We start from the raw sequence: 13,400 nt of genomic DNA, 5'->3' as shown, positions 1-13,400 counted from the left end.
CCTGCGTTTGGGACTCTGCTGTGAGACTTCAACAGAATGAGGTGTGAAAAGGGCTCAGCACTGCACCCACAGGTGACCTGCCATAAACGAGTACTTCTTCCTATCTTTCCTCTTCCCCTTCTCAGTAACATTTCCAGGAAGAGAGAGAGAAAAAAAGGAAGAGTGAGTAGAGAGCATCTCAGGAGTAGAGAGCATCACAGAAAGAGGAGAATCCAAGAGTTCCGGGTGGCGAGGACTTCCCTGGTGGTCCAGTGGTTAGGAATCCACCTTCCAGGGCAGGGGATGCAGGTTTGATCCTGGCTGGGGAACTGTTATAATAAGATCCCACGTGCCGTGGGGCAACCAAGCCTGGGAGCCACGACTAGAGAGCCGGTCCCACACCAAACAGCACGTGTGCAGCCGCTAAAACCCGACGCAGCCAAAATAAACAAATACTCTAAAGTACTGGATAGGGGGGAAAAAAAAACCAGCAAGAGTTCTGGGTGGCACATGCTCTGGGGGACAGACCCCTGGGACAGAGGCCCAGCTCAGAGACTTTCTAGTTGTGTGACCTCAGTTTCCTCATCTGTAAGATGGGGATGCTATCAGTATCCACCTCCTGGGGTGGTAAGGAGCAAATGGGCCAATGCACACACATTGCCTGGCAGGGAGCAAGTGCACCATAGCAACTGCCGGTGTTATTACTGGTGGTGGTAATGCTGTCTCTCCTTTAAACACGGGTCCTGGCACAGGGATGGGCCTCGCGAAATTCCTCCGGGCAATCCCAGCATCTCCTCCCAGCTGGGGCCCTGGCGGCTCCCAGAGGTGAAGGGTCTGGGTGCTTAGGAGTGGGCGTCGGGCTTGGGAGATCCAGCCCCTCCAACCCACCCGGCCTCACGCACCCACGGCGTAGATCTCGATGCTGATGGTGAAGATGGAGTGGGAACGAGAGGAGTCCTTGTTCATCAGCGTGCAGCCCACCGAGCGGTTCTTGCAGCCCGCCTCCACGATGCGCTCGCACTGGGCCACGCTGCGCACCGTGTGAATGGACAGCCCCTTCACGTACACCCCCTTCTCCGGGTGCTCCTTCAGCTGCGGGCAGGAGACTCGGGTCAGGGCTCCCCAGGGAAAGGCCCGTCAGTGCCCACCACGTCTGCCCTCCTACGGGGCAGGTTGGCACCTCGAATTCCCCTGTCACAGACCAGGTAGAACAGCCTCAAGGTCACCCCTGCCACTTCCTCACTGTGTGACCTCGGGCCAGCCACATCACCTCCCTGAGCCTCAGTTTCCACATCTGTGAAATGGACATTTCCTAGGGAGGTGGTGGGGACTCTGTAAACCAAGGCCTGTGCAATGCACGGCAGGCAATGCCTAGCACCTGGCCAGGGCTCCCTGAACGGCCATCGCGGGCCTCACTGCTGCTGTCGGTGCGCTGGTTGTGGAGGCAGTTTCCAGACCCAGCGGTCGTTCACCCGAGGCCTGAGTGCTTCTCGCCTGCCTTGCCAACATGGCTTCTGCCCACGTCTCTCTGCCGCGGCTCCAGGGCAACAGGAATGCTCCCAAACCCATGGACCATGGCGTGTGAAGGGCCGTCTGCTGCCCAGAGCCCCCGCTGGCCCACAGCTCAGCCTGGCCCGTGGCTCCCTCCAGCCCTCAGCAGGACGGCAGCGAGTAAATTAATTTATCTGACTGCTGCTCGCTCACTCTCCAGGCAGCCAAGCTGTTGTGCTGCTGACACAGAGCTGTGAAACGCAATATTTTTCCAGTGTGAGAGGAAATACAAACCACTCTGGCAGGAGCAAGAATGAACTGGGACAGAAGTCATCTGTCCGCGGCTCTGAGCCAGGGCAGGCTCGTATGTTGTGCCCCGGGGCGGCTTCAGGGTCACAGGTGGGGTTGGACCCCTGCTGCAGAGTTGGGGGGGGGCTGGGGAGGGCGGTGAGTGAGGGTGGCCAGCACCGGCTTGCCCTCGCTGCCCCAGTCTGGAGAAGGAGCCAGACCCAGACTAAAGGATCGGGTCTCAGCGAACAGGCACAGAAGGCTAAGTGACTGACTTGCTGGAGGCAGCAGTGGACGACTCCAGAGGCTGGGATTAGGACAGACTCTGCAGCGGCGTCCCTGGTGGCTCAGCAGGTGAAGAATCTGCCCGCAACGCGGGAGACCTGGGTTCGATCCCTGGGTTGGGAAGATCCGCTGGAGAAGGGAAAGGCTACCGACTCGAGGATCCTGGCCTGGAGAATTCCATGGACTGTATAGTCCACCAGGTTGCAAAGAGCCGGACACGTCTGAGCGACTTTCACTGCAGCGCCCTGGAGGATGACACAGGGCTGACCTTGACCTTGGAGGTGGCTGTGAGGATGGAGCCCAAAGGCCAGAAGCGGGAGACGCGGCCCACCGAGCAGGGCTGGAGGGCAGCCTGGGAGGTGTGCACATGCTGCGGCTGGGCACGCGGTGGGTGGGTGAGGGGGTGGTGCTCCCAGCCTCGGGAGAACGCAGCTTCTCGTCTGCACTCAGACAGGCCCGGGCTAGACACTTGATCCTGACTTGCTACTTTTTTAGGGAAGTCACTTTGCCTCTCTTGGCCTCGGTCTCATCTTTAAAGTGAAAGTGAAATTGCGCAGTTGTGTCCGACTCTTTGTGACCCCAGGGACTAGCCCACCAGGCTCCTCCATCCATGGGATTTTCCAGACTAGAGTACTGGAGTGGGTTGCCATTGCTTTCTCCAGGGGATCTTCCCGACCCAGGGACTGAACCCCGGTCTCCCTCATTATAGGCAGATGCTTTACCGTCTGAGCCACCAGGGAAGTCCACCTGTAAAGTGAGGATGATAAACCCTGTTCCCCACAGGGCTACTGGGAGGGCTAAGAAGACAGTGGATCTAAAGGAAGCTCTGAGGGAGCTTGGAGGGGGTTCAGAGAACCCAGATATGGAGGTGAGGCCATCGCTCTCCACAGAGAGACGACCCTGACATAAGGGTCTCCCCTACTCCTATTTTTAGGCCCTACCTCATCTCCTGAGCCCTCCCCACCGGCGCCTGCTGTTCCCGCCCCCACCCTCCTCCGGAGTGTCAGCCGACAGCTGTGCCCCGCGTTCCTTGGTAACTGCTCCTCCCAAATGCCAGGCCGGCCCGGTCGCCATGGCAACCAGCTGGGATGCAGCCGGGTGGGCAGGCGCGCCTGCTGTGTGCAGGAGCAGGACCACGCTGCCGGTCCAGAGTCAGGATGTGTCCCCGTGGAGGAAGGGGGTCCTCGTCACCCAGTGCTGAGCAGGGTTCTCTGAGGGCGGTTCGTGGTGGTTGGGGGGAGGGGGTATAATCCGCTTCCCGCCTCCTTGCTGACTCCAGCGATCCAATCTCCTCTAATGACCAGCATTATCAGGCCCTGCACTGTGCCGCAGAACCCGGCCACCTGGGCGCAAATTCCACCTCTGTCCTTTACTGACTGTACCCTTGGGCCGGTTCACACCTAGGCAACTAGGAGCCTCAGGCTCCTCTTCTGTAATAAAGGATAAAAACAGCAGCTCCTCCTGAGGCTATGGTCAGGCTTACACAAGAATCCAGTTGCACCTCCCGGGAGAGAGTTCGGTGCACCCAAGGCGGGGGTCTCTGAGCACATCAGTTATAGGTGACCCTCTACCTCCAGGCAGCCCGGCTTACCAGGTTGGAGGCCTGGAGGCCAGCTGGGCCAAGTGCATGAGCTGCCAGCCCTGGGCACTGCCCCCCTCCAGGGCCTGGTTAACCTAGCCTATCCTAGGGTCCAGGGTGGGGAGGAAGGGGAGGGGACCCCTTGCTGCTGTCCCCATTTCCCTGTCTGGGGGCTGAGTGATGACTCAGCTGCTCCAGCTCCAGGAGAGAGAAGACAGTGGAAAGACCGCAGGGGGTGTCTGGAGGCTCCCGTGTAGAAAGGGCAAATCGCTGTGTCTGTGAGCTGAGGAGGAGGGGGCTGGGGCCAGGTCCTGGGCTGGATGGGGACTGGGGGAGCTGGCACCCAGGAGGTGGACCTGCCATGGCCTGCAGGCTGGCATCTCCCGGGTCAGCCGTCTCTGCTGAATGGATGCATCTGCTGAATGCACGTCCCCCCCTCGAATGGAACCCTGTCGCTGGCTTCTCATGGCCCCCCAGGTTTCCTATATTGCCCACCCCAAAAAGTCTGGGAAGAAAAAGCACCTGACCACTCAGATCCTGCACGCTCTGGTACCAACACCATTACTAGCAACTTGCTGTGTGACTTTGGCCAAGTCCCTTCCCTTCCCTGGGACTCAGTTTCCTCATCTCCACCAAGAAAAGATTGTGGACTTAGAAGCTCTCTAAGGGTCTTTCTGGCTCTAGTTTTTAAGGAGTTTTTCCACCATGTGATCAGTACAAACAAAAAACTGTACAAAAAAAGTGTTTTTTTTTTTTTTCAAAACAGCTGCTCCTTGGGGGTCAGATGTGTTTGGGTGGGGCATTTAATGGTTGCAGGTCAGAGAGGAACTCACAGCCCCTCCAAATGAAGCCAGGACAAGTGTGGGGGGCTCTGGAGCTGAGCAGGGAAAACAGCCCTGTCTCACGTGGATGTGGGTGGGGCAGGAACGAGGTCACAATGTCCGGTTCAGTCTGGAGGTCAGGGAGGGTCCAGGGGACTGGACCTTATTTGTTTCTGGACCTTATCAGCAGCCCCTTATCTGCTTCTGCCCCCCCCCCCCCCCTCACTGGCTATCAAGGCCTGTGCCCAGGGGAGATTCAGGCAGTCTGAGCCACAGAAAACGTCCAACCCTGACCCTGGAGCTTCCTAATCCAGCGGCCTCAGGCAAGTCCCCGTCTCTTTCCCATCCTCCTTTTCTCATCTACAGGATGGGGATCTCCATAGCAACCTTCCAAGACTGATGCTCATTAAGGACTGACACTCCCCCAGCACAGGCATTCTGACTCTGGACTGGGAAAGGTAGGTCAACCTCCACCGCTGGTTGTGGGCCTCTCGGTGGGAAGGTCCAGTAGTCAGATAAGAAGCCCCAGAGGCTGGAAGCAGTCACTGGCACGCTGGCCACAGATCTGGGTCGGTCTCCCCTCCTCAGGCTCCTCCTGGAACTGGACTGGGCCCTTCTGGCATTTAGAGTCTCAGATAGGAGACATGGCCTAGCCTTGCCCAGAGGTCCCAGACCTGGCCCAGCCTTGCTAACCACCCGGCTGTCCAGTCCTGGCAGATGACTTGGTCTCGCTGGGCTCCCCAAGGGGTCAGGCCTGCTTTGTCCATCTTGGCAGGGCTGGGCAGACTAGTGGGCCCTGGGGGCCCTTCCCCATATCTCCTCCAGGACCCCCTCACCCACCCCAGCGAGGCTGCACCCAACCCACCTCCAGCTTCTGCTTAGCGTCTGTGCCCAGCAGGTCCCGGACATCTTCATTGTAGATCTCCAGGTAGGAGGCCCGGACCAGGAACTTGGTGTTCTCTGCACACTGCAGGGAGCAGCCGGGAAGAACAGAGACACCTGAACACCCGCTGCCTGGTGGTCACGGGCAGACATCGTGGCAAGACACGGCGGCAGGAGGCGGGACGTCAAGGGGAACGGCCTCCCTGACCTCACCTGGCCCTGCCTGCCTGGCAAGCGGTCCCCTCCTCTCTGGCTGGCTGGGCCCTCAAGCGTCTCAGAGTGGCATCATTTCATGCTGCTAAGGGCTCACACTCCCTCTGCACTCTACAGGCCTCGTGGGAAAGAAAAGGGCCCCACCATGACAGCAGGGAGACTGAGACTGTGGGCTTAAGGCCTGGATCCAGCACCGGCCCTGGGCTAATCCCTGGCGGCTCTTCCAGTCGCTTGCGGGTCATCAGAACGAGTCCCAGTGCAGCACAGCAGGCTCTGCAGCTGACTAGTCCCTGCTTTGTTATTTCTCAGATGCGGGAATCTCTGAACCTTCACGAGCGGGCAGCAGGGCATGGCTCACCGGTCATCTGGACACCGGGATCGCTGGTCTGGGCCCAGCCCATAAGGGCTCCCGGTCTTGGATGCCCTATGTCAAAACTGAGGGTAACAGCTACCTCCTGGGCTAGGGTCGCAGCGAGATAATTGTGCAAGTGTTCTGCACACTGCTTGGTCTGCAGCAACTGGCCCACGAGAAGGGGAAGCTCTGATCACTTACAGCCGCGTCTCAGGCCAGCGCTCCGGGTCATCATACCCACATGAAATATCACACGGAGTGTTAAAATTCCAAAAGTGGCAGGAGAAAAACGTAGAACTGGTAGAATTTTCTCAGCTTTAAGCTCTCCCATCACCGCTTCACAAACTAGAGCCTGCCTCTGCCCATCTGGGCCGCGGCTAGGCCGGCTCTGGCCACATCCCACATCCCAGGTCAGAAGTGCGCCGGGATTGTTCACGGTGATGCCTGGGGCGCCCCGCCCCGCCCCTGCCATCCGCCAGGCCCATTACCTGGACGCTTTCGAAAACGTGCTCGAAGGCCCGGGGGATGATGCCTCTGTGGCAGGCCGGGTCTGGCAGGCCCTGCATGGTGAAGGACTTCCCGCTGCCTGTCTGGCCGTAGGCAAAGATGGTGCCGTTGTAGCCCTCAGTGACGCCCTGCAAGGGGGGACACAGCCCAGCACTCAGCTGGCCCAGCACGGCCGCGCTCAGGGCTGCTTCCTGACACAGGGACCGGCGCACCGCCCCCCCCCACCGCAGTTGTCCCACCATGGTGGTGCTGGGCGCGGGTGGGCCGTGCAGAAATGGAGGCGGCTCTGCTGGTGGGGTAGGAGACCGTCCCTGCGTCTGGCTAAGAGCCTGGTGCCATCCTCTGCTGCCTGTGCCCTTGGCCTGTTCTCATCCAGGGGCGTGGGGCCTCGGCGTCCTCACTGGTGCCAGAGGGTCAGGATAGCACTGGGCAGTGGGGCTGCTGCCGTTTAGTTCTCGGTCGCGTCCGACTCTTTCTGACCCCGTGGACCGCAGCCCGCCAGGCTCTTCTGTCCATGATTCTCCAGGCGAGAGCACTGGAGTGGGTTGCCACTTCCTTCTCCAGGGGATCCTCTTGACCCAGGGATCGAACCCAGGTCTCCTGCACTGGCAGGAAGCCCGTTGAGAGCTGTGCTTGGGAACGATTTCCTGCCCTGGCACTCGAAATGCTGGCACACGGAGGTAGGCGCCCCCTGCACACGGAGGTAGGTGCTCCCCAAGCGTCTGCTGGAACGGGTGGGAGATGGTCCTTCTATGAGGTGCAGGTGCCTGCAATGATGGAGTTCAGGCTGGGCGAGGAGAGGGAGAGAGGGAAAGTGCAGGAAGAGCCAGGCAAACTTTCCGGGAAGGTGGGCGAGGGCGGAGAACAGGGGAACAGAAAGGGTGGCTTGGATTTCGACAGGCGAGAGGAGGAGGAAGGCTTTCAAGGCTGATGTGACCGCTGGAGCTAAGCCTCGAGGGGCGGGGCGGGAGGCTGAGAGCAGGTGGACCTGGGGCGAGGGGGATGGAGACAAAGCTGGGAAGGAGGAGGAGGCAAACCAGGGTGGCACTCCCCCAGGGCGACCCTCGTTCACCGAGGCCATTGTTCACTGCATAGGTTCCGTCTCTCTTCTCTGCGAGGGGATCGTGCTCTGGGTGGGGACCAAGCCCTGAACAAGGGAGACACTCCACTCCCTGCCCTCACCCAGCTCATGAGGCCACACATTCTAGAACTTAGCGTGGGGAGGGGGACTCCTGTGCCACAAGGTGGGCCTGGAGAGCTGTGCCCAGGCCTCGAGGGCCCAGCTGGCATCTGCAAAGACCCGTCCTGCAGACCACTGCGGGGCTTGGGGTCCCCAGGGGCTGCGGGGGAAGGAAGACCGGAAGTCACGATCCAGAGCTCATCAGACGGCCCAGGGTTGGGGGGGTGGGCACGGAAGCGATGGCAGACCAGTCACCCAACCAGAAGGCCAGAGGCAGGGGCACATGGAGCCCCAGGGACAACATGCTGTAGCGCCTGGACTATCAATGTCACCAGGCCTGGAGGAGGGGCTCCATATCGAAGTGAATATTTCACACGCGCGGTGCAGTAGGGCAGCCACCAGGCACCCCAGAGGGGTGCCTCATGCCACTGAGGAAGGTTAAAACTTTAAAATATTTTTTAAAAATGTAAAATCTTCCACTTTCCATTTAAAAACCAAAGCAGTGTAAAATGGTTTCCCGTTAAACACGAATTTACTTTTGGTGTTTCATTTCATTTGAACTGTTGACACTTAAGCACCTAAACTGCGACGTGCTGTAAGTGTGAAACACACACCTGATTTCGAAGGCTTACAGTGAAGAAAGAATGTTTGATGTCTCTCTGATAGCTATTATGCCATGATAATATCTATTATCAGGCTTTCTTGAAATGACATTTGGGATTCTATTGGGTCAAGTAAAATGTACCATTAAAATTAATTTTCCTTTCACTTTTTAAAATGTGCTGTGCTTAGTTACTCAGTCATGTCCGACTCTCTGTAATCCCATGGACTGTAGCCTTCCCGGCTCCTCTGTCCATGTGGATTATCCAGGCAAGAAAACTGGAGTGGGTTGCCCTGCTCTGCCCTGGGGGATCTTCCCCATCCAGAGATCGAACCCAGGTCTCTCATATTGTAAGCAGATTCTTTACCATCTGAGCCACCAGGGAAGCCCAAGAATATTGGAGTGGGTAGCCTTTCCCTTCCCCAGAGGATCTTCTCAACCCAGGAATTAAACCAGGGTCTCCTGCATTGCAGGCAGATTCTTTACTAGCTGAGCTAACAGGGAAGCCCTTTTAAAATGTGGCTACTAGAAAAATTTCCATTATGTCTGTGGCTCATGTGACATTTGTATTGGAAAGGCTGGCTCGAGAGCTGTGCCATCCCCAGTGGTAGCCACTGGCCACATGTGGTTACTTAAATTTAACTTACGATTAAATAAAACTAAGATTCAGTTCCTCAGAAGCACTAACCTCACGTCAAGTGCTCACTTGCCATGTATGGCTGGCGGTCCCTAATTGGACAGCCCAGATCCAGAACATTTCCGCCACTGCGGAAGTTCTGCAGAACCACGCTGCTGTGGAGCGAAGTGGAAGACAACCTTACCTGCATTCTTCAGGCAAAACACAAAATTTCAAAAACGCTTCACCCATTAAGTGATACTCCAGACCTGCCAGGGACACGCACGCATGCGGAACGGGTCCTAAGCGTCAGCCACTCTGTCCTCCCAAGTTTTGCCAAGTTCCCCCATATTGTTGTTTACTGAATGATTTTCATGAAATCTAACTGTTACTTAGTTGACCGTCTTTATAACTTGGTGTCATCCTCTGCAATAACTCTCGTGAGGCTGCTATTAGAGGTCGGATTTTTTCTACTTAGCACCTGTGCTAAATTGCCTCATGCCCCCTGTCCTCTCCCAAACAGCTCTGTGCTCCATCGAGGGGCCAAATTCTACTGTGTTGATCTCTCTGGAAACCAGGCCTGTCCTTGGTCTGTCCACAGCACCAGGCCCCTGGGTGGGTTGGGCAGTGGCTCATCAGAGGTGACTCTAAGGCCATGGGTGTGAAGCAGGAGGATGGGGAGAGGGAATATCGACTGGGTGGGAAAGAGCCCAGAGATCAAGCAGAAGGCTGGGCGTGGAGCGGATGAGCTCAGGGTAGGTTGTGCCGAGTTGGCTGAAGGATGGGTCTGGGGTGGACAGCCCCCAGGAGAGTGGAAGAGGTCACCCAGTGACAGAGAAATCAGGAACCCGGTCTGGATTTAATTGGGAGAGAAGGCAAGGGGAGGGAAAGGAGGGGAGGGCAGGAAGGGTCAGCCTGAAGCGCTGGGGGCTCCATGCAATAGGACCTGGAGAGAAGGACCTGGGCAGAAGGCCCCCTGGAGGTGGTCAGAGCCCAGCAGGACAGACACACAGCTGCCCCGCCTAAGGGTGCAGCTGCTCCTCACTGTGCTTTGCGTATGATTCACAGGATGAGACCTAGACCAGAGCTAGAGACCTAGCTCTGCAGTCAAAATCACCCCTAACCCATTTTAGGATGCTCAAGGCTTCAGTTTCCTCACCAGGAATGATAATCCCAGTTTTACGTATGTCCACGGAGTCTGGCGAAGATCAAATGGTTTGGTCTCCACCTGAAAGGCCCTTTCCTCCACCTTCTTTCCTGGCTGACCCCTCTCATCCTTCTTGCCTCGGTTTAGACCTCACCGCTTCCAGGAAGTCCTCCCTGCCTGCCCATCCCCTCCAAGCCCAGGTTTGCTAGTCTTTGTTCTGCCAAAGTCCCCATGGCTTCTCTTCCTACTCATCACCCTGGCTTGCAGCTACTAGCTTCGCTGCTCCTCTGCCCAACTGTGAGCTCGCTGAGGGAAGATGCTGTTATTATTGCTCCATGCCTTGGATGGGGCCTGGTATGGAGATGCTCTCTGTCAGCTGAGTGAATTAATGAAAATGAACGTATGTCCTGCTGAGCCTGAGGCTCCGTGGGAGGCCCAGAGGCAGACATCCCTGTAGTACTGCACTCGCGACAGGAGAGGGGGCTGGAGGGGAGATCTGAGGTGCTCCCCCTCTGGGCTGGGGCTTCTTGGGAACCCTGACAAGGGAGGCGTGCTCAGGGGAATTATTTTCAGGGTGAGGACGCGGACGCATGAGCAAGGCTGAGACCTTGGAGAAGCCAAGGCCAGGGAGAACTCAGTCTCAGAATCTTCCCATCTCTGATGGACCGACCCTGGACCAGGAAGCAGAGCTGTTCTGGCGCCCGGGTACAGAAACAAGGCAGGGAGCTGAAAGCGTCAGGGAGTCTGGCTCTGATTCACTGTGCAGAAGGGTCTTCCAGGAGTTAAGAAGCAAAGGGGGGAGCGGGTTACTCCAGCAAGAGTGAGCGCCTGCCACCAGGTGGACATTCAAGGACGCCGAGGTGGGGGTGGGAGCAGGCCACCCATTCTGGTCCCTTAGAGCCTGAGATTCCAGGATGGCAGGGGAGCCTGGCCACCCCTGGGGCCCAGGACCAACGTCTGGGGAGACTTGCCCTCTTTCCCTGGGCATCACCTCCAGTCACGCCCTCACTGCTGGGGGGCTCTGGGCTGCGGAACACTTCAGCCCCCACAAGGGGTTCTGAGCACAGCCAACGGAGGTGCGCTGGGCGATGTTAGCTGGCCTGCGGACCAAAGCAGAAAGGCTCCACGGGAAAACGCCTTTTGGAAACACTGGGTTAGAGAAGTCAACCTAGTTTCTCTGCTGCCAGACTCCCCAGAGCCCCGGGTATCCTCATGGGCAGGGGGTACACGCAGCAATTCTTCACCTTTTCCTTTCTGCCTGGAACAACTCCTCACATCCTGACATCTCACTTCACTAGCGAATTCGCTGCCCAACTGGGAAGATGGCAATAGCAAGGAAAGAACCCTTGGCCAGAAGACACCAGGTGTAGCTCCAGCCCCATCTCCTCCAGAAACTCTCTGTGGGAGCTCAGAAGTTTCCTTCCTCCGGGCCTCAGTCTCCCCATCTGTGATATGGGAGCCCCCCTGCCCTGCAGCTCCAAGGAGCTCCTTAGCATGAGAAGGTGAAGAAAGCAAAAGCCCTGCGAAGGGGTGAGAACTGCCTTTGCCTTCCCATTCTAAGGGTTTCTGCTCCTCCGAGACCAAGGCCTGGCCAACAGCCTTCTCTCTGCAGAAGTGAGATTCCCCCCTCCACACACACACACATATATATAGGCTGTACCCTGACGGGCCTCTCAGGAAGCTGGAGCGCGGGGGATGATGGAGAGGGCTCCCGGTGCTGAGGGCAGAAAGAGGGGGCCAGGGCTCCGGACGGAGTAGCGGAGAGAGGAGAAGGGGGAGGCTGGGGAAGTGACCAGAGTTTTCAGAGGAGTCCTGAGGCTGCCCGGGTGAGGGTGGGGGGCAAGTGGTCGCGGGGGCTGGAGCTCCTGTGGGGAGCGGCGGAAGGATGGGGGAGAACCAGCTTTGGCACCAGGGGCAGTGGGGGACCCAGACAGACATTGCCGGTGGCTTCCAACTGTCTCCAGAGGGGACGGAAGTCTTCAGCCTGCTGCTGTCCACCTGCGGCCCCTCCAGAAGCGCCTTCCCGCCCGGCCCGGGGGTCAGCGCCTGCCCTCAGGAGCCCTCCGAGGGGCCCCAGGTCCTGCCCAGCGGGTCTCCTCGGGAGCGGGGGCCCTCACCTCCACCAGCGGGTAGGCGATTTCGTTGTAAATCTGCTCGGTGAAGTGGTCCATGTAGTAGGCGCCGTCGAAGGTGAACTGCTTGGGGGGCTGGTCCGCGGCGCCCGGGTTCTGGATGAAGCACTGGCCGCGAGCGGAGTCCACCGTCACCACCGGACGGCAGTTCAGCTCCCGCTCCCGCTGGTTCATGGGGCGGCAGCGCACCACCACCTTCACCGACTCCGAGGCCATGGCGCCGCCGCGGCGGGGGCGTCCCCCAGGGGCGGCCGGCACGGGACCCCCCAGCAGCCCGGGCCAGGGGGCGGGGCCAGCGCCCGCGCGGCGCGGGGACCGGGCTCCTCGGGGGGCGCCCGGAGACGCGGAGGAAGCGGGGCGGCGGGGGAGCCGGGCGGGCCGAGCCGGAGCCGCCGCCTCCTCCCGCGCGCGGGCTCGCCCGTCTCCCTGAGGCCCGGCCCGGGCGGGGGGCGGGGCGCGGGGGGCAGTGGCGGATCCGCGCTTTAGGCGGCGCCGCAGGACCCGGGCCCCCGGAGCCGCCCCAACCGCCCGCTCGCTCGCGCGCACGTCTCCGCGGCGTCCGCGGTTGCTGGGCAACGGGGGCGTCACAGCGCGCGGCTCCCTGACGCCCGCGCCCCGCGCCCCCGAGGAAGCCGCACGTGCTGAAGTTCCCAGCGCGAGTGCTGAAGGCTGGTGCGCCCTCTTGGGGGACCCGCGCTGACTTTGTCCACGCGTCTGCTGACTCAGTGCCAGGCGCTGCCCAGTTCGGTTCAATCGCTCAGTCGTGTCCGACTCTTTGCGACCCCATGGACGGCAGCACGCCAGGCCTCCCTGTCCATCACCAACTCCCGGAGTTTGCTCAAACTCATGTTCTTTGAGTCGGTGATGCCATCCAACCATCTCATCCTCTGTCGTCCCCTTCTCCCGCCTTCAGTCTTTCCCTGATGCTGAGTCAGCTCTTCGCATCAGGTGGCAAAAGTATTGGAGTTTCAGCTTCAGCATCGGTCCTTCTAATGAATATACAGGACTGATCTCCTTTAGGATGGACTGGTTGGATCTCCTTGCAGTTCAAGGGACTCTCAAGAGTCTTCTCCAACACCACAGTTCAAAAGCATCAATTCTTCGGCGCTCAGCTTTCTTTATAGTCCAGCTCTCACATCCATACGTGACCACTGGAAAAACCATAGCCTTCACTAGACGCTGCACAGCCGTTCTTTTCCAGTCCACGCAGCCCCAGTTCTGAGAGGTTAACCACCTTGCTAGAGGTGGCCCAGGGGAGCCCGCGCCCGCCCCCCACCCCCCCAGGAGATAGCAGAGGAGTGGCCTCCCTCAGGGGTTAGAGACTTAC

General features: G+C 59.0%; 1 protein-coding gene across 4 annotated transcripts in view; it reads right to left on the bottom strand.

Moving 5' to 3' along the window:
* KIF17 (kinesin family member 17) overlaps nt 1-12,301 on the bottom strand; it is a 51,278-nt gene extending 38,977 nt beyond the window's left edge. For all 4 annotated transcript variants that reach the window (XM_015093728.3, XM_042244667.1, XM_042244668.1 and 1 more), the window contains exons 1-4: nt 12,059-12,301; nt 6,379-6,525; nt 5,309-5,410; nt 882-1,071 (exon numbers count right to left, since the gene is read on the bottom strand). In XM_015093728.3, coding sequence (XP_014949214.2) covers nt 882-1,071; nt 5,309-5,410; nt 6,379-6,525; nt 12,059-12,289 — 670 coding nt within the window. In that variant the 5' untranslated portion in view covers nt 12,290-12,301. The remainder of the gene's footprint in view (nt 1-881; nt 1,072-5,308; nt 5,411-6,378; nt 6,526-12,058) is intronic.
* Between the last annotated feature and the right edge of the window lie 1,099 nt (nt 12,302-13,400).

The sequence above is a fragment of the Ovis aries genome, chromosome 2, assembly GCF_016772045.2.
Source record: "Ovis aries strain OAR_USU_Benz2616 breed Rambouillet chromosome 2, ARS-UI_Ramb_v3.0, whole genome shotgun sequence".
NCBI classification, from domain to species: Eukaryota; Metazoa; Chordata; class Mammalia; order Artiodactyla; family Bovidae; genus Ovis; species Ovis aries.
This window is presented reverse-complemented; position numbering and strand designations above follow the sequence as displayed.